General features: G+C 59.9%; 4 protein-coding genes and 1 long non-coding RNA gene across 6 annotated transcripts in view; 2 read left to right on the top strand and 3 right to left on the bottom strand.

Moving 5' to 3' along the window:
- Nucleotides 1–5361, top strand: part of CNOT3 (CCR4-NOT transcription complex subunit 3) — a 32332-nt gene extending 26971 nt beyond the window's left edge. The window contains 2 exon segments of the mRNA XM_068998928.1: nt 2926–3051; nt 4807–5361. Of these exon segments, the coding sequence (XP_068855029.1) occupies nt 2926–3051; nt 4807–4905 (225 nt within the window). The 3' untranslated portion in view covers nt 4906–5361.
- LOC138101088 (uncharacterized) lies at nt 3907–4894 on the bottom strand. The gene is made up of 2 exons (XR_011147009.1): nt 4816–4894; nt 3907–4054 (listed from the first exon to the last, which is right to left on the bottom strand). It is a non-coding gene; the product is annotated as an uncharacterized lncRNA (long non-coding RNA).
- A 910-nt stretch (nt 5362–6271) lies between the features above and the next one.
- On the bottom strand, nt 6272–9838 carry LENG1 (leukocyte receptor cluster member 1). The gene is made up of 5 exons (XM_068998923.1): nt 9444–9838; nt 8957–9031; nt 8896–8925; nt 7555–7826; nt 6272–6639 (listed from the first exon to the last, which is right to left on the bottom strand). The coding sequence occupies exons 1-5, from the start codon at nt 9573–9575 to the stop codon at nt 6432–6434; spliced, it is 717 nt and encodes a 238-aa protein (XP_068855024.1). The 5' UTR covers nt 9576–9838; the 3' UTR covers nt 6272–6431.
- A 251-nt stretch (nt 9839–10089) lies between these two features.
- On the bottom strand, nt 10090–19933 carry MBOAT7 (membrane bound O-acyltransferase domain containing 7). Its single transcript, XM_068998924.1, is given in 9 exon segments — nt 10090–10118; nt 11340–11698; nt 12844–13020; nt 13955–14268; nt 14270–14310; nt 15071–15227; nt 16342–16468; nt 18268–18398; nt 19883–19933. Coding segments are annotated over 9 exon segments (1386 nt in total).
- Nucleotides 19855–23242, top strand: TSEN34 (tRNA splicing endonuclease subunit 34). 2 transcript variants are annotated; one of them, XM_068998931.1, is made up of 5 exons: nt 19855–19909; nt 21375–21803; nt 21934–21973; nt 22059–22178; nt 22300–23242. In XM_068998931.1, the coding sequence occupies exons 2-5, from the start codon at nt 21498–21500 to the stop codon at nt 22677–22679; spliced, it is 846 nt and encodes a 281-aa protein (XP_068855032.1). In that variant the 5' UTR covers nt 19855–19909; nt 21375–21497; the 3' UTR covers nt 22680–23242. The 2 variants fall into 2 exon arrangements, with proteins under 2 accessions (XP_068855032.1, XP_068855033.1); XM_068998932.1 differs by lacking the exon at nt 19855–19909 and adding an exon at nt 20101–20154 and having other exon boundaries at nt 22059–22179; nt 22302–22587.
- The last annotated feature ends 282 nt before the right edge of the window (nt 23243–23524 follow it).

Consider the following 23524-nt stretch of genomic DNA (forward strand, 5'->3'; position numbering starts at 1 on the left):
ATTCCCCCAAAATCCCGAGAATCCGCCCTAAAATCCTGGGAATTCGCCCCAAAATCCCAGGAATTCACCCCAAAATCACGGGAATTCACCCCAAAATCCCGAGAATTCTCCCCGAGACCCTCTTCTTCATCTTCTACTACCTGGAGGTACCAAAAGCCCGGGGAATCCGCCCCAAAATCACAGGGAATTCACCCCAAAATTACAGGGATTCGCCCCAAAATCCCAGGAGTTCACCCCAAAATCCTGAGAATTCACCCCAAAAATCCCAGAAATTCGCCCCAAAATCCTGAGAATTCGCCCCAAAATCCCGAGAATTCGCCCCAAAATCCTGAGAATCCGCCCCAAAATCCCGGGGAATTCACCCCAAAATCACAGGGATTCGCCCCAAAATCCCGGGGTTCCCAAAATCCCCCCAAAATCCCGAGAATTCTCCCCAAAATCCCGAGAATTCTCCCCGAGACCCTCTTCTTCATCTTCTACTACCTGGAGGTACCAAAATCCTGAGAATCCGCCCCAAAATCCGGGGAATTCACCCCAAAATCACAGGGATTCGCCCCAAAATCCCGGGGTTCCCAAAATCCCCCCAAAATCCTGGGAATTCTCCCCAAAATCCTGAGAATTCGCCCCAAAATACCGGGGAATTCGCCCCAAAATCCCAGGAATTCACCCCAAAATCCCAGGAATTCACCCCAAAATCCTGAGAATTCACCCCAAAATCCCAGGAATTCACCCCAAAATCCTGAGAATTCACCCCAAAATCCCGAGAATCCGCCCCAAAATCACAGAAATTCACTTCAAAATCCAGAGAATTCGCCCCAAAATCCCAAGAATTCGCCCCAAAATCCCGAGAATTCGCCCCAAAATCCTGAGAATCCGCCCCAAAATCCCGGGGAATTCACCCCAAAATCACAGGGATTCGCCCCAAAATCCCGGGGTTCCCAAAATCCCCCCAAAATCCTGAGAATTTGCCCCAAAATCCCAGGAATTCACCCCAAATCCCCCTAAATTCGGAGCCTGACCCCTCCCCCATCCGTTTTTGGGCTGGAAATCCGGGAATTTGGGGATTTTGGGGCCGATTTCTTCATTTTTGGGCAACCCCAAATCCCCCCAACCCCGGGCGGAACCAAAGCGATTCTGGGGGGGGGGGGGGGGGGTGGGAGGGACCATCTGAATTTTGGGGGGGGGGGGGGGGGGCGATTTGGGGGGATTTGTTTGGATTTGGGGGATTTTGGGGGGATTTCTCTGGATTTGGGGGTGCCAGGGGTGGATTTTGGGGGGATTTTGGGGGGATTTCTCTGGATTTGGGGGTGCCAGGGGTGGATTTTGGGGGGGATTTCTCTGGATTTGGGGTGCCAGGGGTGGATTTTGGGGAGGATTTCTCTGGATTTGGGGGTGCCAGGGGTGGATTTTGGGGAGGATTTCTCTGGATTTGGTGGATTTTGGGGGGATTTCTCTGGATTTTGGGGTGCCAGGGTGGATTTTTGGTGGATTTTGGGGGGATTTCTCTGGATTTGGGGGTGCCAGGGTGGATTTTGGGGGGGATTTCTCTGGATTTTGGGGTGCCAGGGTGGATTTTGGGGAGGATTTCTCTGGATTTGGGGGTGCCAGGGGTGGATTTTGGGGAGGATTTCTCTGGATTTGGGGTGCCAGGGGTGGATTTTTGGGGGATTTTGGGGAGGATTTCTCTGGATTTGGGGGTGCCAGGGTGGATTTTGGGGGGGATTTCTCTGGATTTGGGGGATTTTGGGGAGGATTTCTCTGGATTTGGGGGATTTGGGGGGGATTTCTCTGGATTTGGGGTGCCAGGGGTGGATTTTTGGGGGATTTTGGGGAGGATTTCTCTGGATTTGGGGTGCCAGGGTGGATTTTGGGGAGGATTTCTCTGGATTTGGGGGTGCCAGGGTGGATTTTGGGGAGGATTTCTCTGGATTTGGTGGATTTTGGGGGGATTTCTCTGGATTTGGGGTGCCAGGGTGGATTTTGGGGGGGGATTTGTTTGGATTTGGGGGTGCCAGGGTGGATTTTTGGGGAGGATTTCTCTGGATTTGGGGGTGCCAGGGTGGATTTTGGGGGAGGATTTCTCTGGATTTTGGGGTGCCAGGGTGGATTTTGGGGAGGATTTCTCTGGATTTGGGGGATTTTGGGGGATTTCTCTGGATTTTGGGGTGCCAGGGTGGATTTTGGGGAGGATTTCTCTGGATTTGGGGGATTTTGGGGGGGATTTCTCTGGATTTTGGGGTGCCAGGGTGGATTTTGGGGGGGATTTCTCTGGATTTGGGGGTGCCAGGGTGGATTTTGGGGAGGATTTCTCTGGATTTGGTGGATTTTGGGGGGGATTTCTCTGGATTTTGGGGTGCCAGGGTGGATTTTGGGGAGGATTTCTCTGGATTTGGGGGTGCCAGGGGTGGATTTTGGGGAGGATTTCTCTGGATTTTGGGGTGCCAGGGTGGATTTTGGGGGGATTTCTCTGGATTTGGAGGTGCCAGGGTGGATTTTTGGGGAGGATTTCTCTGGATTTGGGGGTGCCAGGGTGGATTTTTGGGGAGGATTTCTCTGGATTTGGGGGATTTTGGGGAGGATTTCTCTGGATTTGGTGGATTTTGGGGGGGATTTCTCTGGATTTTGGGGTGCCAGAGGTGGATTTTGGGGGATTTCTCTGGATTTGGGGGATTTTGGGGAGGATTTCTCTGGATTTTGGGGTGCCAGGGTGGATTTTTGGTGGATTTTGGGGGGATTTCTCTGGATTTGGGGTGCCAGGGTGGATTTTGGGGGGGATTTCTCTGGATTTGGGGGATTTTGGGGGGGATTTCTCTGGATTTGGGGGATTTGGGGGGGGATTTCTCTGGATTTTGGGGTGCCAGGGTGGATTTTGGGGGGGATTTCTCTGGATTTTGGGGTGCCAGGGTGGATTTTGGGGCTCCCCAGGGCACCAAGGCTCAGTACCTGGCGGCCAAGGCGCTGAAGAAGCAGTCGTGGCGCTTCCACACCAAGTACATGATGTGGTTCCAGCGGCACGAGGAGCCCAAAACCATCACGGACGAGTTCGAGCAGGTCAGGAACCCCAAATTCCCAAAATTCCCACCTGGAGCCCCAAAACGATCCCAAATCCCCCAAAAAATCCCCAAAAAATCCCCAAAAAACAGCTTCGAAATCGGCCTGAAAATGGATTTTTAATGGAATTTTTGTAGTGTGGGATCCTCAAAATCCCAAAATTCCATCCCTGGATCCCAAATTCCCAAAATTCCCAGCCCCAAAATTCCCACCTGGAGCCCCAAATGATCCCAAATCCCCCAAAAAATCCCCCCAAAAATCCCCAAAAAACGGCTTCGAAATCGGCCTGAAAATGGATTTTTAATGGAATTTTTGTAGTGTGGGATCCTCAAAATCCGTCCCTGGATCCCAAAATTCCATCCCTGAATCCGAAATTCCCATCCCAAAATTCCCACCTGTGTTCCCAAAACGATCCCAAATCCCCCCAAAAAATCCCCAAAAAACGGCTTCGAAATCGGCCTGAAAATGGATTTTTAATGGATTTTTTTTAGTGTGAGATCCTCAGAATTCATCTCTGAATCCCAAAATTCCATCCCTGGAGCCCAAAATTCCTACCTGGATCCTAGAATTCCATCCCTGAATCCCAAATTCCCAAAATTCCCACCTGGAGCCCCAAATGATCCCAAATCCCCCAAAAAATCCCCCCAAAAATCCCCAAAAAACGGCTTCGAAATCGGCCTGAAAATGGATTTTTAATGGATTTTTTTTTAGTGTGGGATCCTCAAAATCCCAAAATTCCATCCCTGAATCCCAGAATTCCCACCTGGATCCCAAATTCCTGAAATTCCCAGCCCCAAATTCCCACCTGGAGCCCAAAATGATCCCAAATCCCCCAAAAAATCCCCAAAACACGGCTTCAAAAATGGATTTTTTTATTGTGGGATCCTCAGATTCCATCCGTGAACCCCGAATTCCCAAAATTCCCATCCTGAAATTTCCACCTGGAGCCCAAAACGATCCCAAATCCCCCAAAAAATCCCAAAAAACCGGCTTCATAATCGACCTGAAAATGGATTTTTAATGGAATTTTTTGTGTGGGATCCTCAAAATCCCAAAATTCCCCCCTTGAGCCCCAAAATCCCCAAATCCACCCCAAAACCCCCTAAAATCCCACCCCCAACTCTGATTTTAACGGGGTTTTTTTGGCGGGGGGGATTTTGGGGATCCACAACGATTTTTTGGGGTTCTCCTCAAATCCCTGCACCCCAAAATTCCCCCTTGAGCCCCAAAATCCCCCTTTGGAATTCCCAAAATCCCCCAAACCCCCTAAAATTCTTCCCCCAACTCTGATTTTAACGGGGTTTTTTAGGGCGGGGGGGATTTTGGGGATCCACAACGATTTTTTGGGGTTCTCCCCAAATCCCTGCACCCCAAAATCCCCCCTTGAACCCTAAAATCCCCCCTTGAACCCCAAAATTCCCCTCTGGAATTCCCCAAATCCCCCCCAAAACCCCCTAAAATCCCACCCCTCACTCCGATTTTAACGGGGTTTTTTTGGCGGGGGGGATTTTGGGGATCCCCAACGATTTTTTGGGGTGCCCCCCAAATCCCTGCACCCCAAAATTCCCACCTGGAGCCCCAAAATCCCCCCTTTAAACTTCCAAAATCCCCAAATCCCCCCCGAAACCCCCTAAAATCCCACCCCTCACTCCGATTTTAACGGGGTTTTTTTCGGCGGGGGGGGATTTTGGGGATCCCCCAAGGATTTTTGGGGTGCTCCTGCCCCCCGTTTGAACCCCAAATCCCCAAATTTAGGGCACTTACATCTACTTCGACTACGAGAAGTGGGGGCAGCGTAAGAAGGAGGGGTTCACCTTCGAGTACCGGTACCTGGAGGACCGAGACCTGCAGTGAACGGGGGAGGGGGGGGGGAACAAAACCCCCAAAATCCCCCCCAAAAAATCCCCAAAAAATCCTAAAAAAAAAACCCCAACCTCCCCTCCCCCCCCCTGCATGCAATTGGGGGGGGGGTCAGAGCCAGCAACACCCCCAAAACCCCTGGGATTCACCCCAAATTTCCCCCTCCTGGTGCTGCAGCTGGGCTGAGCTTTTTTTTTTTTTTTGTTTTGTTTTTTTGTTGGGGGGAGGGTTTAAAAAAAAAAACCCAAAAAACAACAAAAAAAAAAGGGGTTTTGGGGTTGTTTTGGTTTGGTTTTTTTTTGGGGGGGGGGAGGGGTCCCAGGGGGAGGTTTTGGGGGTGTTTTCCCCTCCCCCCTTTTCCCTTTCCCCTCCCCCCCCCACAGTTGAAGATATTTTTCGTAAACTTATTTTCATTTTGGAAAATATTTATGAATAAATAGTTTTATATCAGAGCTCGTTGTGGGGGGGAGGGGGAGGCGATTTTTGGGGGGATTTTTGGGTATTTTTAGAGGGCAAAAATCTTCTTTTACCCCCAAAATCTGGCGTTTGACCTCCCCCCCCCCCCCAAAATAAAACTTGGGCTGCTCCAATCCAGGGGGAGCCTAAGAGGGTCCAGGAGGTACCACTGCATTGGGGAGGGGGGGGGGGTGGTCCCAGAGGATCTGGGGAGGTCTCAGGTGAATTTTGGGGGGGGGTCCCTGTTCCCCCCCTCCCCCCGGTGCCAGCTTTGGATGGAACTGTCCATTGTAGGTTTTGGGGGGGGGGGGGTCTCAGGTGAATTTTGGGGGTCTTAGGGGGGTCTCTGCAACCCCCTCGTGCCAGCTTTGGATGGAACTGTCCATTGTAGGTTTTGGGGGGGGTCTCAGGGGTATTTTGGGGGGTCTCAGGGGGATTTTGGGGGTCTCAGAGGGATTTTGGGGGTCTCAGGGGGATTTTGGGGGCTCCCCGTGCCAGCCTGTGTTGGAACTGTCCATTGTAGGTTTTGCGGGGGGTCTCAGGGGGATTTTGGGGGCTCCCCGCGCCCCCCCCCCCCCGCGTCAGCCTGGGATGGAACTGTCCATTGTAGGATTTTGGGGGATCTCAGGGGGATTTTGGGGGGGTCTCAGGTTGATTTTGAGGGGGATTTTGGGGGCTCCCCGTGCCCCCCCCGTGCCAGCCTGGGGTGGAACTGTCCATTGTAGGTTTTGGGGGGGTCTCAGGTTGATTTTGGGGTCTCAGGGGGATTTTGGGGGCTCCCCGCGCCCCCCCCCCGCGCCAGCCTGGGGTGGAACTGTCCATTGTAGGTTTTGGGGGGGGGCTCAGGTTGATTTTGGGGTCTCAGGGGGATTTTGGGGGGTCTCAGGGGGATTTTGGGGCCAGCCTGGGGTGGAACTGTCCATTGTAGGTTTGGGGGGGGTCTCAGGGGGATGTTGTGGGCTCCCCGCGCCCCCCCCGCGCCAACCTGGGGTGGAACTGTCCATTGTAGGTTTTGGGGGGGGTCTCAGGTTGATTTTGGGGTCTCAGGGGGATTTTGGGGGGTCTCAGGGGGATTTTGGGGGCTCCCCGCGCCCCCCCCGCGCCAGCCTGGGGTGGAACTGGCTGTTGTAGGGCCGGTGCCGCTCCGGGGGGGGGTCCCGGGGGGGATTTTGGGGGGGATTTTGGGGGTCCCGGAGCCCCCTGAGCAGCTCCCGGCTCCGGGCGGCCTCGGCGGCCTCGCGGGCCCAGCGCTGGCGCCGCAGCTCCTGCAGCCTGCAACGGTAATTAGCGCTAATTAGCATAATTAATGAGGGAGGGGGATTGGGGGGGGGAGGGGGGGAGGAGATGGGGGGGCAGGGAAGGGATGGGAGGGGGTGGGGATGAATTAGCAAGGGGGGAGGTAGTTAATTAGGGGGTAATTAGGGGGTGATTAAAGGGTAATTAACAGGTAATTAGAGGGTAATTAAAGGGTAATTGAGGTGATTAAGGGAGTAAATAGGGGAAGGGGTTAAATAAAAGGGGGGGGAGATGGAGTGGCAATAAGGAATGATGTTAATTAAGAGGTTAATTAAGGAATTAATTCATTAAAGGGTTAATTACAGTGAGGGGAGGGGTCAAGGCCCAAATTTAGGGGGATAAAGCCCCAATTTTAGGGGCTCAACCCCCAATTTTGGGGGGATAAATCTCCAATTTTGGGGGGCTCAAACCCCAATTCTGGAGTGGTTTAATCCCAATTCTGGACGAGTTTTAAATCCCCAATTTTAGGGCGTCAGACCCCAATTTTGAGGGGATAAATCTCCAATTTTGGGGGGCTCAAACCCCAATTCTGGAGTGGTTTAATCCCAATTCTGGACGTGTTACAAATCTCCAATTTTAGGGGCTCAAACCCAAATTCTGGGGGGCTGAAACCCCAATTTTGGAGGAGTTAAATCCCAATTCTGGACGAGTTTTAAATCCCCAATTTTAGGGTGTCAGACCCCAATTTTGGGGGGCTGAAACCCCAATTTTGGAGGAGTTAAATCCCAATTCTGGACGTGTTACAAATCCCCAATTTTAGTGCCTCAAATCCCAATTTTGGGGGCATAGGAGGGGGTTGTGGCTTCATTCAACAGGCGTTAATTAACAGGGACAATCAGTAGGGTTGGGTTAATCAATTAATTCCGCCCTAATTAACCATCCCACACTCACCCTCCTCCCCCACCCCTCTCGGGGGGGGCTCTGGGGGGGCTCCTGGGGGGCTGCTGGGGGGATTTTTTGGGGCTGGGGGGGCGGCGCAGCCCCTTCCTCATATCCTGCAGAGGGTCCAGCACCGCTTTGCGCCCCCCCTGCACCTCCTGGTGCCCCCCCCGCGCCCCCTCCCCACTTTGGGGGGCTCGCAGGTACCAGGGGGGGCTGCTCTGGGCTTCGGCCGCGCTCTGGCCCAGGTAGGTCAGGACCCCCAGCGCCCGCTCCCGCCGCTCCTGGGGGAGGGGGAGGGGAAAGGTGGGGAGGGGGATTCAAGGGAACCCCCCCCGTGCCAAAACCAGCCCCCCCTTTATTCCCAAATCATCCTGGGTTTAGCCCGAATCCCCCCCTTTTTATCTCAAATTACCCTAAATCCCCCCCTTTTTATCCCAAATCCCCCCCTTTTTACCCCAAATCCTCCCGTTTTATCCCCAACCCCCCCTTTTTACCCCAAATCCTCCCGTTTTATCCCCAACCCCCCCTTTTTACCCCAAACCCGCCAGGTTTTGCCCCAAATCCCCCCCTTTTTACCCCAAATCCCCCCCTTTTTACCCCAAATCCCCCCCTTTATTGCCAAATCCCCCCCTTTTTACCCCAAATCCCCCCTTTTTACCCCAAATCCCCCCTTTATTCTCAAATCCCCCTGGTTTTACCCCAAATCCTCCCCTTTTTACCCCAAATCCCCCCTTTATTCCCAAATCCCCCCCTTTTTACCCCAAATCCCCCCTTTTTACCCCAACTCCCTCCCTTTATTCCCAAATCCCCCCAGTTTTACCCCAAATCCCCCCCTTTATTCTCAAATTCCCCTGGTTTTACCCCAAATCCTCCCCTTTTTACCCCAAATCCCCCCCTTTATTCCCAAATCCCCTCAGTTTTACCCCAATTCCCCCTTTTTTACCCCAATTCCCCCCCGTTTACCCCCAAATCCCCCCTTTTCACCCCAAATCCCCCCTTTTCACCCCAAATCCCCCCCTTTTCACCCCAAATTCCCCCTTTTCACCCCAAATCCCCCCATTTTCCACCCCCACCCCCTCCCAATTGCAGCTGGGGACAAATTGGGGAAGGGGATTTAGGGTGCCCCCCCCCCCAAAATTTGGGATTTCCAGCCCCCCCTCCCCCCAAAATCCCTCCTTTTTTTCCCCCCCTCAATTCCCATTTTTCCTCCTCCTGGGGGGGGAATTCGGGGCTCTCACCCCCCCAGACCCCCCCAAAATCACCCCTCCCCCCCCCATCTAAAGGAGGGGATCTTTTCCCTTTTTTTGGGGGGGGGGGGGGTTCCCCCAAAAATCCCCTCCCCCCCCTCACCTTTTCCCGCCTTTTTTCCGCCTCGTGCTCGCGGTTCGGGGCCTCCTCGGGGGGGGGGAACAGCACGGGGGGGGGCCGGGGGGGAGGGGCTGCGACCCCCGACCCGCGCCCGCTTCCGCAGGAGCTCGGTACGGACCTGGGGGGGGGGGGTCGGGGGGGGGGTCAGGGACCCCCAAAATTCCGCCCAACCCCCCCCCCCCCCCCCAGGGCTCTTTCACCCCCTCCCCGCCAATTTGACCCCTCCCGGGTGTTTTTACCCCCCCAAATCTGATCCCCACAGACTTTTTTAAACCTCCCCCCCCATTTTTGCTCCCCCCCCCCCGAATTTATTCCCCACCCCCCCCCCAAAAGGGCTTTTTTTAGCCGATTCCATTCCCCCCACCCCCCCCCCCCCCGAGGCGATAATGGTTTAGTCCAAGCCACGCCCACAACTCCTAATATATTCAAGGCCTCGCCCAATCATTGGCTCTCCGCAATTCAAGCCCCGCCCACTGCTTCAAGCCCCGCCCCCTTCGCTTCCTTTTCCCCCCCCGCCCCTCAGCACTCGCCTCCTGCTCCGCCCGCAGCGCGCGCGCCTCTCGCTTCCTCCGCTCGACCTCGGCCGCCGCCTCGTCCCGCCGCACCCGCGCCACATTGTCCTTGTTCCGCACGTGCCACGATTTCTTCGGCAGGATGTTCATGGCGGCGGGAGCGGGAGCGGGAGCGGGAGCGGGAGCGGGAGCGGGAGCGGGACCAGGCCGCGACTCTGAGGGACCGAGGCCGCGCCGCCCTCCCTTCCGCCTCCTCCGCTCTGATTGGCTCGGCTCATGTCACTCAGTACCACCCTCGCGCTCTGATTCGCCCAGCCCTTTCGCGCCCTCCCTTCTCGCTGTCTAATTGGTCGAGCGCTGTAGTCCCGCCCCTTTATCGTCCTCTGATTGGCTCAGCTGCCTCACCCACACGGGCCGTGCCGGAAGTGAGGGTTTCCCGCCTTCACGTTCCGTGCGGGGCATTGTGGGAGCGTCGCCATATTGAATCGTGAGGGAAGGCCGGGGTGGGGACGGAGGAAGCTCCCGAGAGCCCCCAAAAACAACCCAGAACCCCCTTTGGGAGTTCCCAAAACTCCTCTGGGACCCTCCAAAATCCCCTTGGAACATCCTGACCCAGTTTTTTCCTCAGATTCCACTGAATTTCCCCAGGTTTTCCCCATTTTCCTTAGATTCGCCTCAAGGCCTGGGTAGGTCCTGCAGGATCAGGTCAGTTCAAGGGGGTTCGGATTCGTTTCGGGGTATTTCGGTTCATTTTAGGTATATTCGAGTCGACTTTAGGGGCGTTGGGCTCAGTTTTGGGGTGCTTTTGGTCACTTTTGGGGTCCCCACACCAAACACACTGGGGACGTTGCTCAAGGCTTTTATTTCTCTCAGTTTTGGGGGGGGCTCCTTCCAAAAAACAGAGCCCCCCCTACTCCCACCCCCCTACAAAAGCTCCCCCCAAATCCCTCCCCAGGCCCCCCCTCCTGGGTATTGGGGTTCAGGGGGGGTGGGAGATCCCCCGTAAATTCTGACTATTGGGGTCCCCCCTGATTTGGGGCTATCGGAGACCCCTCCCCGGATTTTGGGGTTCAGGGTGGGTCCCCTCCCCCCCCCCCGCGAGTTTTGGGGTTTAGGGGGTCCCCCTCTCTTTTCCATTGGGGTCCTTCCTCCTCCTCCTCCTCACCCCAAAGTTTTGGGGTCCCCCTTAAGCTCTGGATTTTGGGCTCCATCCCCACCCCGACCATCGGGGTCCCTCCTCTTCCTCAGCTCCTGGGATTTGGGGTTCAGGGGATCCTCCCCGTCCTCTCTTTTGGGCTTCGGGAGCTCCCCACCCTCCTGGATTTTGGGATTCAGGGCATCTCCCCCCCACTCCCGATTTTTGGGATTCAGAGGATCCCCAACCTCCTGAATTTTAGGGTTTAGGGGCTCCCTTCCCTCCTGAATTTTAGGATTTAAGGGTTCCCTTCCCTCCTGAATTTCGGGATTTAGGGGCTCCCTTCTCTCCTGAATTTCGGGATTTAACGTGCTCCCATCGTGAATTTTGGGATTTAATGGCTCCCTTCCCTCCTGAATTTTAGGATTTCGGGGCTCCCTTTCCGCCTGAATTTCGGGATTCCCACCCTCCTGAATTTCAGGATTTAGGGGCTCCCTTCCCGCCTGAATTTTAGGATTTAGGGGCTCTCTTCTCGCCTCAATTTCGGGATTCCCACCCTCCTGAATTTTGGGATTTAGGATGCTCCCACCCTCCTGAATTTCAGGATTCCCACCCTCCTGAATTTCGGGATTTAGGATGCTCCCACCCTCCTGAATTTCGGGATTCCCACCCTCCCCTCCCTCCCTCCCACGGGGGTCCCTCCTCCCCTTCCCCCCCTTCCCCCCCTCCCCCCCCCTCCCCCCCTCCGCCCCGCCCCTTTTCCCGCCCATTTCCCCCGCCCTTTCCCGCCCTTTTCCCGGCAGCCCCCGCGGCCGTGAGGGGGATGAGGACGAGCAGGGGCAGGAGGTGGAGGCAGAAATGCACCGAGGCCCAGAAGCGCAGCGTGGCCGCGGCTCCTCGCAGCACGAAGCCCATGCTCAGGTACTCGAACGCCCTCATCTTGAGGAACCACTGCCCTCCCCGCAGCAGGGACCCCCTCCAGCCCCCGAGCCGCTCCAGGGGCACCCCGAAATAATCGCCCAGAGCCCTCTCGGCCGCCGCCTCGGCCGCCAGCCACAGGGGCACGCTGAGGAACGCCAGGTGCTGCCCCCCGTGCAGCCCGTGCCAGTAGGCCGAGGCCAGCATGGTGCAGGCGTTCCTGGTTTGGGGGGAGAAACGGGGAGAATGGGCTCAGGGCGGGGCGCTGGGAGCCGTGGCAGAGGCAGGGGTTTAGGTAGGAGGTGGCAAAGTTGGGGTTACGGGCACCGAGATGCAGCTTGGAGGCACCGAAATGCAAATCTGTGCACCCTCAAGTGCAGCCGAAGCACCTAAAATTTAGTGTATGCCCCCCAAATCCAGCCTAAGCACCCAAAATTCAGTTTAAGTCCCACAAATCCAGCCTAAGCACCTGAAATTTAGTTTAAGCCCCACAAAGTGCAGCCTAAGCACCTAAAATTCAGTTTAAGCCCTGCAAAGTCTAGCCTAAGCACCCAAAATTCAATCACTAAGATTCAGCCCGTGCCCCAATCCCTCTCTAAATCCCTCTCCCAGTGCCCCCAAGCCCTCCCAGTGCCCCCAAGCCCCTTTCCAGTCCCTCCCAGTGTCCCCAGTCCTCCTCCCAGTACCCCCAGTCTCCATCCCAGTCCCTCCCAGCGCCCCCAAATCCCCTCCCAGCGCCCCCAAATCCCCTCCCAGCACCCCAAATCCCCTCCCAGTGCCCCCAAATCCCCTCCCAGCTCCTCCAATCCCCTCTGAGTGCCCCCCAATCCCCTCCCAGCTCCTCCAATCCCGAATGCCCGCCAATCCCCTCTGAGTACCCCCCAAATCCCCTCCCAGTGCCCCCAAATCCCTTCCCAGTGCCCCCAAATCCCCTCCCAGTCTCCCCAATCCCCTCCCAGCACCCCCAATCCCCTCCCAGCTTCCCCAAATCCCCTCCCAGTGCCCCCCAATCCCCTCCCAGTTCCTCCAATCCCCTCCCAGCGCCCTCATATCCCCTCTGAGTGCCCCCCAATCCCCTCCCAGTCCCCCCAATCCCCTCCCAGCACCTCCAATCCCCTCCCAGTCTCCCCAATCCCCTCCCAGCTCCCCCAAATCCCCTCTGAGTGCCCCCCAATCCCCTCCCAGTGCCCCCAAATCCCCTCCCAGTCCCCCCAATCCCCTCCCAGCGCCCTCAAATCCCCTCCCAGCGCCCTCAAATCCCCTCCCAGCGCCCTCAAATCCCCTCTGAGTGCCCCCAAATCCCCCTCCAGCTCCCCCCAATCCCCTCCCAGCGCCCCCCCAATCCCCTCCCAGTGCTCCCAGTACCTGATGACGGGGTACTGGCGGGGTCCCCTGCGGTGCACGTAGGCCGCCAGCCACCACTGCACCGTCATGTTCCAGCGCCGCAGCCCCCCCCGGAAGCGCCGGCCCACCTCGGTGCCCCAGGGATCCACCGTGCGCACGGTCTCGAAATCCCACTGCTCCTCGGGCACCTCCGCCCACCTGGCACAGGTGAGAGAGCCCCAGGTGGCACCCAAAGGGCACCCAGCGACACCCACAGAGCCCCAACGGGGACACGGCGGCGCTGGGGCGACCGCCAAGGAGGGACACGGGCAGCCCTCGGTCCCTGTGCGCGTGCCCAGGGGTCACTCGTGGGCACTCCCAGGCCGCTCCAGACCCCTGGCCCCATCTACACCCCAAACCCCACCCCCCTGCACCCCAATACCCAGTGGTCACTCACGTTTGGGGCGCTCCCAGGCCACCGTGGGTCCCTGTCCCCATCAGGGATTGGCCCTTTTTGGGTTCCACCCCAAACCCCTGTCCTCCTGCACCCCCACACCCACTGGTCACTCATGTTTTGGGGTGCTCCCAGACCACTCCAGACCCCTGTCCCCATCAGGGTTTGGCCCTTTTTGGGCTCCACCCGAACCCCACACCCCCTGCCCCCCCACACCCACTGGTCACCGACCTTTTGGGCCGCTCCCAGGCCACCGTGGGTCCCTGTCCCCATCCCCACCCCCCCTGCCCCCCACACCCACTGGTCACCGACCTTTTGGGCCGCTCCCAGGCCACTCCAGACCCCTGCCCCCATCAGGGTGTGACCCTTTTGGGCTCCCCCTGCACCCCACACCCCTGCACCCCCACACCCAGTGGCCACCGACCTTTTGGGCCGCTCCCAGGCCACTCCAGACCCCTGTCCCCATCAGAGTTTGGCCCTTTTGGGCTCCCTCCCTGCACCCCACACCCCCTGCCCCCCCACACCCACTGGTCACTGACCTTTTGGGCACTCCCAGGCCACTCCAGACCCCTGTCCCCATCCCCACCCCCCTGCCCCCCACACCCACTGGTCACCGACCTTTGGGCCGCTCCCAGGCCACTCCAGACCCCTGCCCCCCACCCCCACCCCCCTGCCCCCCCACACCCAGTGGCCACCGACCTTTTGGGCCGCTCCCAGGCCACCGTGGGTCCCTGGCCGGGTTTGCAGCGGGCGTTTTTGGGGTAGGCGCCGAGCCCCGCGGCCACGCAGCCGGCCTCGGCGCAGAGCCAGCCCACGTAGAGGCGCAGGCGCAGGGCGAGGAACACGGGCACCATGTGAGCCAGCCGGGCCACCCAGGGCAGCGCCTCGAAGCCCGGCCGCAGCACGGCCTCGGCCGGCCACGCCCCTCCGACCAGGAGCCCCAGAGCGCCCATGGCCGGCGCCCAGAGCACGTGGGCCAGCAGCCGGCGCAGCGCGGGCGGCGCGGGGCGCGCCCCACACCCAGTCCAGGTGCGTGCCCAGGCGGTAGAAGGGTCCTGGAAGGTGGGAGGGGGTAGGGAAAGGGTTAATGGGGGTGGTGGGGACAGCCGGGAGTCACCCAGGAGTCAGCCAGGTGTCACCCAGGAGTCAGGAGTCACCCAGGTGTCACCCAGGTGTCACCCAGGTGTCACCCAGGAGTCAGGAGTCACCCAGGTGTCACCCAGGTGTCACCCCCGGAGTCACCCAGGAGTCACCCAGGTGTCACCCAGGAGTCACCCAGGAGACCCCAGAGTCACCCCGGAGTCACCCAGGTGTCAGAAGTCACCCAGGTGTCACCCAGGAGTCACCCAGGTGTCACCCAGGAGACCCTGGAGTCACCCCAGAGTCACCCAGGTGTCCGTGGGAGCCCCAAATCCGTGCACAAAGGAGAGAATTTGGGTACGAGGTCCCCAAAATCTCTGCTGGGACCTCCTGAAATTCTCCCAAAACCTCCTCTGGGACTTCCCAAAATTCCCCCAAAACCCCCTCTGGGACCTCCTGAAATTCCCCCAAAACCTCCTCTGGGACATCCCAAAATTCCCCCAAAATTCCCTCAAAATTCCCCCAAAGCCTCCTCTAGGACCTCCCAAAATTCCCCCAAAACCCCCTCTGGGACCCCCCCAAATCTCTCCCAGGGACAATTTCGGGTGTTTTTCACACGGATTTGGGGCTTCCCGGGGTGGGCTTTTTCCCGAGAGATGGGGGGGGTCCCCAAGGAGTCAGGAGTCCCCAAATTCTCCCAGATCCCCCCAAAATCCGTGGGGGCCCCGCCCCCACCTGTCAGCAGCCCCAGGTAGCAGTAGCTGTAGCACAGGATGTCAATCAAGCTGGGCACGCGCCGCAGCGAGCCAATCATCAGCCGCGTCTCCTCTGACGTCACCCCTTTAAGCTCCGCCTCCCGCAGCTCCTGCACGTCACTGGCCAGGCTGACCATCTGTGGGCGGGGCCAAGGTGAGGCCCCCCCCAAATCCACCCCCCCGAACCTCCCGAAATCTCCCTCGAAATCACCCCCTGAAACCCCCAAAATCACCCCCTGAAACCCCCAAAATCCACCCCAAAATCGCCCCATGAAACCCCCAAAATCCACCCCAAAATCACCCCCTGAAACCCCCAAATCCACCCAAAATCCACCCAAAATCACCCCCTGAACCCCCCAAAATCACCCCCTGAAGCACCCCCAAATCCACCCCAAAATCGCCCCATGAAACCCCCAAAATCCACCCCAAAATCGCCCCCTGAAACCCCCAAATCCACCCAAAATCACCCCCTGAACCCCCCAAAATCACCCCCTGAAGCACCCCCAAATCCACCCAAAATCACATCCTGAACCCCGCCAAAATCACCCCCTGAACCACCCCAAAATCCACCCAAAATCACCCCCAGAATCCCCGAAATCCACCCCAAAATCATCCCCTGACTCCCTCCAAAATCCACCCAAAATCACCCCCTGAACCCCCCAAAATCACCCCCTGAACCCCCCAACATCACCCCTGGAACTGCCCCCCAAAATCAGCCCCTGAACCCCCCCAAAATCAAACCCAAACCCCCTAAAATCCGCCCTAGAGCTCCTCCCCCCAAAATCACCCCGAGCCCCCCAAAATCACCCCCTGAGCCCCCCCAGAGCCCCCCAGAACTCCCCAGAAGCCCTGCAGAGCCCCCCAGAATCCCCCCAGAGACCCCCAGAGCCCCCCAGAATCCCCCCAGAGACCCCCAGAATCCCCCCAGAGCCTTCCAAAGCCCCCCAGAGCCCCCCAGAATCCCCCCAGAGCCCCCCCAGAATCCCCCCAGGACCCCCCAAAGCCCCCCAGAGCCCCCCCAGAATCCCCCCAGAGACCCCCAAAGCCCCCCAGAGCCCCGCAGAGCCCCCCAGAGACCCCCAAAGCCCCCCAGAGCCCCCCAGAACCCCCCAGAATCCCCGCAGAGCCCCCCAGAATCCCCCCAGCGCCCCCCAGAGCCCCCCCAAAGCCCCCCAGAAGCCCCCAGAGCCCCTCAGAATCCCCCCAGAACCCCCCCAGAGCCCCCCCAGAGCCCCCCGGCCCCATTTTCACCTTGAGGGTGATGAGGAGCTGCAGGGCGTTGGCGAAGGGGGGGGGCTCGGGCAGCCCCCAGACCCAGGGGGTGCGGAAGAACAGGAGGTACCCGAAGGCCCAGGCCAGGGTGGCCCCCCCGGAGTGCCTGGGGAGGGGGTCCCCAAAAAATTTGGGGCATCCCAAACCCCCCCCACTGATCTTTAAATCCCCCCTCAAACCACCCCAAAATCCTCCCCAACCCCCCCCCCCAAGTCTCTCCTCAAACCACCCCAAAATCCCCCCTCAAACCGCCCCAAAATTCCCCCTCAACCACCCCAAAATCCCTCCTCAAACTCCCCCAAATCCCCCCCAAACCCCCCTAAAATCTCTCCCAAAATCCCCCCTCAAACCACCCCAAAATCCCCCCCAAACCCCCCCAAAATCCCTCCCAAAATCCGTCCTCAACCACCCCAAAATCCCCCTCAAAATCCCCCCTCAAACCCCCCCAAAATCCCCCCAAACCCCCCCAAAATCCCCCAAGTCCCCCCCAAATCCCCCCCTCACCCCTGAGGGGTCCCACAGAGAATTTGGGGTCCCCCAAACCCCCCTAACCCTGGCGTTAATTACTCAATAACGAGCTCGGTGTCGTAACGAACCCCAAAACTCACGGGGGGGTGGGGGGGGGGAGGGGAGGGGAAAAGAAGCCTCGGGAGCCCCCCAAAATGCACCTGGATCCCCCCAGATGGATTCGGGACCCCCAAAAATGGACCTGGGACCCCCAAAATCCTCCTGAACCAGGGACCAGGGCCCCAAAAATGCACCTGGGACCCCCAAAAATGCACTGGAGACTCCCCAAAATTGGTCTGGGACTCCCTAAAATCGGTCAGGGAGCCCCAAAATGGCCCTGGGACTCCCCCAAATGGCCCTGGGGCCCCCCCAAATGCACCTGGGACCCCCAAAATCAGTCTGGGACCTCCCAAAATCGGTCTGGGACTCCCCAGAATGCACCTGGGACTTCCTAAAATTGGTCAGGGAGCCCCCACATGGCCCTGGGACTCCCTAAATCGGTCTGGGAGTGCCCAAAATGCACCTGGGACTCCCCATATCCGTCTGGGACCCCCCAAAATCTGTCAGGGACTCCCCAAAATCAGACAGGGACCCCCCCAATAGGCCCTGGGACCCCCCCCAAATGGCCCTGGGACTCCCCAAAATCGGTCAGGGACCCCCGAAATGCATCTGGGACTCCCCAAATGGCCCTGGGACTCCCTAAATTGATCTGGGTCCCCCCAAAATGCACCTGGGACCCCCGAAAAGGCCGTGGGACGCCCCCAAAATCGGTCTGGGACTCCCCAAAAGGCTCTGGGACCCCCCCCAAATGGCCCAGGGACTCCCTAAAATCAGTCTGGGACCTCCCAAAATCGGTCTGGGAGGCCCCAAAATCTGTCAGGGACTCCCCAAATGGCCCTGGGACTCCCTAAAATGGCCCTGGGACTCTCCGAAATGGCCTTGGGACCCCCCAAAAGGCCCTGGGACCCCCCCAAGTTGTCCTGGGACCCCCCAAAAGGCCCTGGGACCTCCCCAAAAGGCCCTGGAACCCCCCAAAATGCACCTGGGGCCCCCCAAAAGGCCCTGGCACCCCCCTCAAATGGCCCTGGGACTCCCCAAAATCTGTCAGGGACTCCCCAAAAGGCCCTGGGACCCCCCCAAAATGCACCTGGGACCCCCCCCAAAAGGCCCTGGGGCCCCCCAAAAAGCCCTGGAACCCCCCAAAATGCACCTGGGACCCCCCCAAAAGGCCCTGGGGTCCCCCAAAATGCACCTGGGACCCCCCCAAATGGTCCTTGGACCCCCCCAAATGGCCCTGGGACCCCCCAAAAGGCCCTGGGGCCCCCCAAAAGGCCCTGGACCCCCCCAAAATGCCCTGGTAGCCCCCCCCCCAGGCCCTGGTAGCCGCGGGCCACTGACCTGGGCAGCAGGGCGAGCGTGGTGCAGGTGCCCAGCACGGTGGCCAGCGAGTGCAGCGCGTGGGGGCCGCAGGTGAGCAGCGCCAGCCCCGCCCCCACCGCCGCCCCCCCCGAGCTGCCGCCAGCGCGGGCCTGGGGGGGGGGGGAGGGCTCAGCGAGGGGGGGACAGACCCCCCCCCCAAAATACACCCCACCCCCAAAAATCCACCCCCCCCAAAATCCACCCCCCCCCAAATCCACCCCCCCCAAAAAATCCACCCCACCCCAAAAATCCACCCCCCCCAAAAAATCCACCCCCCCCAAAAAATCCACCCCCCCCAAAAATCCACCCCTCAAAATCCACCTCACCCCAAAAATCCACCCCCCCCAAAAATCCACCCCTCCCAAAAAATCCACCCCCCAAAATCCACCCCCCAAAATCCACCCCCCCCAAAAATCCACCCCAAAAATCCACCCCACCCCAAAAATCCACCCGCCCAAAAATCCACCCCCCCCAAAAATCCACCCCACCCCAAAAATCCACCCCTCAAAATCCACCCCACCCCAAAAATCCACCCCCCCCCAAAATCCACCCCTCCCAAAAAATCCACCCCACCCCCAAAATCCACCCCCCCCAAAAAATCCACCCCCCCAAAAATCCACCCCCAAAACCCAGCTGGGATCCCCCCCAAAATACCCCCCCCAAAAAACCTCCAGGAATGCCCAAAAATCATCTGGGACCCCCCCAAAATCACCCGGGACCTCCTAAACACCCCCCAAAAACCTCCAAGAATGCCCAAAAATCTTAAGATCCCCCAAAATCACCCAGGATCCCCCAAAATAGCCCCACCCTAACCCTAACCGCCCAAAAATCATCTGGGACCCCCCCAAAATCACCCAGGACCCCCCAAATACCCCCACCCCAACTCTAACCGCCCGAAAATCATCTGGGACCCCCCAAAATCACCTGGGATCCCCCAAATACCCCCCAAAACCCCCCTGGGACTGCCCAAAACTCATCTGGGACCCCCTAAATACCCCAAAAAACCTCCAGGAATGCCCAAAACTCATCTGGGACCCTCCAAAATCACCCGGGATCCCCCAAAATAGCCCCACCCTAACCCCTAACCGCCCAAAAATCATCTGGGACCTCCCAAATATCCCCCAAAAATCATCTGGGACCCCCCAAAATCACCCGGGACCTCCTAAACACCCCCCAAAAACCTCCAGGAATGCCCAAGAATCAACTAAGATCCCCCAAAATCACCCAGGATCCCCCAAAATAGCCCCACCCTAACCCTAACCGCCCAAAAATCATCTGGGACACCCCAAAATCACCCGGGACCTCCTAAACACCCCCCAAAAACCCCCTGGGACTGCCCAAAAATCATCTGAGACCCCCCAAAATCCACCCGGGACCCCCCAAACACCCCCTGAGCCCCCAACCAGGACCACCCGGCGCCCCCAAAATTCCCTGCGAGACACCCCCAACCCCTCCAGAATCCCCCTGGACCCCCCCCCAAATCCTTCCAGAACCCCCCCGAGCGCCCTGGACCCCCCAAAAACCCCCCCGGGCCCCCCTCGGCCGGAGCCCCCCCGGAGCCGCCCTCACCGCGATCCTTGAGCACGAAGCCCACGGGGATGGAGCCGAGCAGCACGGCCAGGTAGGTCAGCTCCTCGCGGCTCATGGCGGCGCCGGGACCCCCAAAAACCCCCCCAAAAACCCCCCGGGACCCCCCAAAAACCCCCCCCGGGCCCCTGCGCGGCTCCGCGGCTCCGGCGCGGGGGAGGAGGGGGCGTGGTCTGAGCGAGCCCCGCCCACCGTGGGCGTGGTCTCGGCGAGGCTCCGCCCACCCGAGGGGCGGGGCCTTGGGGGTCGGAGCCGCGCGCGGCCGTGGGGGAACCCCAGGTGGAGACTGGGGGGGAAAATGGGGGGCTGGGGGCTTAAAGGGGCAGTGGGAGGCGCCTGGGTGGGTCCTTCGAGAGGAGTCTGGCCCTTTAAGGGCGGGGGAGCGGGTATTAAAAGGTGTCTGGCCCTTTAAGGGTGGGGGAGCGGGTATTAAAAGGTGTCTGGCCCTTTAAGGGTGGGGGAGCGGGTATTAAAAGGTGTCTGGCCCTTTAAGGGCGGGGGAGTGGGTATTAAAAGGTGTCTGGCCCTTTAAGGGTGGGGGAGCGGGTATTAAAAGGTGTCTGGCCCTTTAAGGGTGGGGGAGCGGGTATTAAAAGGTGTCTGGCCCTTTAAGGGCGGGGGAGTGGGTATTAAAAGGTGTCTGGCCCTTTAAGGGTGGGGGAGCGGGTATTAAAAGGTGTCTGGCCCTTTAAGGGTGGGGGAGCGGGTATTAAAAGGTGTCTGGCCCTTTAAGGGTGGGGGAGCGGGTATTAAAAGGTGTCTGGCCCTTTAAGGTGGGGGGAGTGGGTATTAAAAGGTGTCTGGCCCTTTAAGGGTGAGGGAGTGGGTATTAAAAGGTGTCTGGCCCTTTAAGGGTGGGGGAGCGGGTATTAAAAGGTGTCTGGCCCTTTAAGGGTGGGGGAGTGGGTATTAAAAGGTATCTGGCCCTTTAAGAACGGGGGAGTGGGTATTGAAAGGTATCTGGCCCTTTAAGGGCGGGGGAGTGGGTATTAAAAGGTGTCTGGCCCTTTAAGGGTGGTCGGACCCTCCCATGGGGGCGTCTTTTAAAGGGGGTTTGGCCCTTTAAGATGGGCGGGGTCAACACTCGGGGCTGCGGGGGGGATCAGGTCCCTTTAAGATGGGTGGGGGGAGAACGTTGTTAAAGGGGTCTGGCCCTTTAAGGGTGGTGGGGGGTTAAAGGGTCCTCAAAGGGGGCTCCGGCCCCTTTAAAATGAGGGTGAAACTGCGTTAAAAGCGCTCTGGCCCTTTAAGGGTCGTTGGGCCTTGTGGAGGGCTGTTTTAAAGGTTCTTGGCCCTTTAAGGGGGCTGAAACCCGCCGGATGTGGGGGAATTTTAAGGGGCGTCTGGCCCTTTAAGGGCGGTGGGGCCCACAGCGCCGGCATTTAAAGGGGCTCGGTCCCTTTAAGCGTCGCGGGCTCTTTAAGAGCTCTCAGAGAGCTTTAACACCTTTCTGGGCTCGCTCTTAAAAGGGGCTGAGCTCCCCTCGTTGCTTTGAACAGACCGTGGTGGGGCCCGCGCGGCATCGCCGCTTTAAATCCGCCTGGACGCGCGGGGTGACTTCCGGGGAATCCTGAGGCCACTTCCGGGGAATCCTGAGGCCACTTCCGGGAAGAAGCGGCAAAATGGCGGCGGGGACCGAGGGGGTCCCGGGGCTCTGCGGGGCAGCGGACGGGTCAGAATCCCCCGGGACCCCCTCGGGCTCGGTCCCGGAGCTGCCCCGGGTGCGGCGGCAGCGCGGGCGGTTCCTGGTGTGGGCTCCGGGCGCGGCGCGGGCGCTGCGGGAGCGGCACCGCGTGTGGGGGGCGCTGGTCGGGGCCCCCCCGCGCCGGGGCCGCGCCGGGGTCGCGCCGGGGCCGCGGCTGCCGCTGGAGCTGAGGCCGGAGGAGGCGCGGGCGCTCCGGGAGAGCGGCGGAGCCGCGGTGGAGACGGTACCGGGGAGCGAGGGGGAGGCCGGGGGGGGGTGGGAGCGGGGATTTGGGGCTGGGGGCGCTCGGGGGGGGAGGGGGAGGGGGCAGCGAGAGCCCCCCCCTGAGCCGCCCCTCCCCCCCTTCCCCTCAGGTTGACGAGGCCGAATCGGAGCCCGAGGAGCCCCCGACAGGTGGGGGAGGGGCGGCTTGGGCAGCTACTGGGGGGGTGGGGGAGGGTCGGACCCTCACTGACCCCTCCCCTCCCCCCCCCCTCAGACCCGTCCTGCCCCTCCCCCCCCGCCGAGCGCCGCTTCCGCGTGTTCCGGGAGCTGTGGGGGAGGGGCCTGCACCTGACCCCGGGCGGCAAATTCGGGGGCGACTTCCTGGTGTACCCCGGTAAGAGGGGGGGGGAAGGGGAGGGGAGGGGGGGGGGTCTCCGGGGCTGTCCTGGGTGTCCCCGCCCCCTCCCCACCATTTCTGACCCCTCCCCTCCCCCCTTTGCCCCCCCCCTCCCCAGGCCCCCCCCCCGCTGTTCCACGCAGGCGCGGTGGCGCTGTGCCCGCGCCCTTCCCGGCCGCAGCCGCTGGGGGCGCTGCTCGCGGCCGCGCGCCTCGGCACGAGCGTGCGCAAATCGCTGCTGCTCTGCGCCGCGCCGCCAGGGGGCGCCCTGGCCTGCACCGCCCTCACGTGGCGCGGCGACCTCACGTGAGCGCGCACGTGACAGCGCCCCCGCACGTGACACCGCCCCACGTGACACCGCCCCCGCACGTGACACCGCCCCACGTGACACCGCCCCACGTGACGCTCTCTTTTCCCGCGCGTGGCGGAACCGTCGAATTAAAAAAGGAATTTTTTGTTGTTGTTGTTTTTTTTTTTTGTGGTTTTTTTTTTTTTTAATAATAATAAAAATAAAATCGGTTTTTTTTTTTGGAGTCGTTCCCAAGCCTCTCTCCCTTGGGGGGCTCAAGGGCACCTCAGAGCGCGGTGGGAAACGGGAACGAGCAGAGAAGACCCCCTGAGGGGGGGGAGGGGAGGGCTCTGAACCCCCGAATTGGGGTGGGGGGGGAGGGGGGGGCTCAGGCGATATTTGGGGAGGGGTCAGGCCCCACCTGCGGGGCCGAACCCCTCAGTGGGGGCGGGGGGAGCCCCTCTTTACTCACTGACCCCTCCCAGTTTGGGGGCTGCCCTTTAATGGGAAGGGGGGGAGAGGGGCACCGACCCCAATTCGGGGGTCCCAACCCCCCCGCCCGTTGTTCGGGGGTCACCCCCTAAACGGCTCCACTGCCCCATTCTGGGGGTGGGGTGGGGGTTCCTCCCAGCTGAGGGGGTCCCGCCCAACCCTGGGGGTCCCTGCCCGGTTTCAGGGTTCCCCATCCCGATTTGGGGTACCCCGCCCCATTTCGGGGTTCCCCGCCCGGTTTTGGGGTTCCCAGCCCCATTTCAGGGTCCCCTGCCCCATTTCGGGGTTCCCCGCCCCATTTCGGGTTACCCCACCCCATTTTGGGTTACCCCACCCCATTTCAGGGTGCCCCACCCCATTTTGGGGTTCCCCACCCCCATCCCTCCGCTCCCCTCCCCATTTCGGGGTTCCAGGCCCCATTTCGAGTTCCCCACCCCATTTCAGGGTTCCCTGCCCCATTTCGGGGTACCCCACCCCATTTCGGGGTCCCCCACCCCCATCCCTCCGCTCCCCTCCCCAATTCGGGGTTCCCCACCCCCATCCCTCCGCTCCCCTCCCCATT

This window comes from Aphelocoma coerulescens, unplaced genomic scaffold, assembly GCF_041296385.1.
Source record: "Aphelocoma coerulescens isolate FSJ_1873_10779 unplaced genomic scaffold, UR_Acoe_1.0 HiC_scaffold_188, whole genome shotgun sequence".
Taxonomy (NCBI): Eukaryota; Metazoa; Chordata; class Aves; order Passeriformes; family Corvidae; genus Aphelocoma; species Aphelocoma coerulescens.

Excerpts from the sequence above, each read along its gene's own strand:
- TSEN34 (XM_068998931.1), top strand. The coding sequence starts at position 21,498 with ATGGCGGCGGGGACCGAGGGGGTCCCGGGGCTCTGCGGGGCAGCGGAC. Across the intron at positions 21,804-21,933 it reads GCGGAGCCGCGGTGGAGACG|GTTGACGAGGCCGAATCGGA; the intron begins GTACCGGGGAGC and ends CCTTCCCCTCAG. Across the intron at positions 22,179-22,299 it reads CGACTTCCTGGTGTACCCCG|GCCCCCCCCCCGCTGTTCCA; the intron begins GTAAGAGGGGGG and ends CCCCCTCCCCAG.
- LENG1 (XM_068998923.1), bottom strand. The coding sequence starts at position 9,575 with ATGAACATCCTGCCGAAGAAATCGTGGCACGTGCGGAACAAGGACAAT. Across the intron at positions 7,827-8,895 it reads CGGAAAAAAGGCGGGAAAAG|GAGCGGCGGGAGCGGGCGCT; the intron begins GTGAGGGGGGGG and ends CCCCTCCCCCAG. Across the intron at positions 6,640-7,554 it reads GAGAGGGGTGGGGGAGGAGG|GCTGCAGGAGCTGCGGCGCC; the intron begins GTGAGTGTGGGA and ends TTACCGTTGCAG.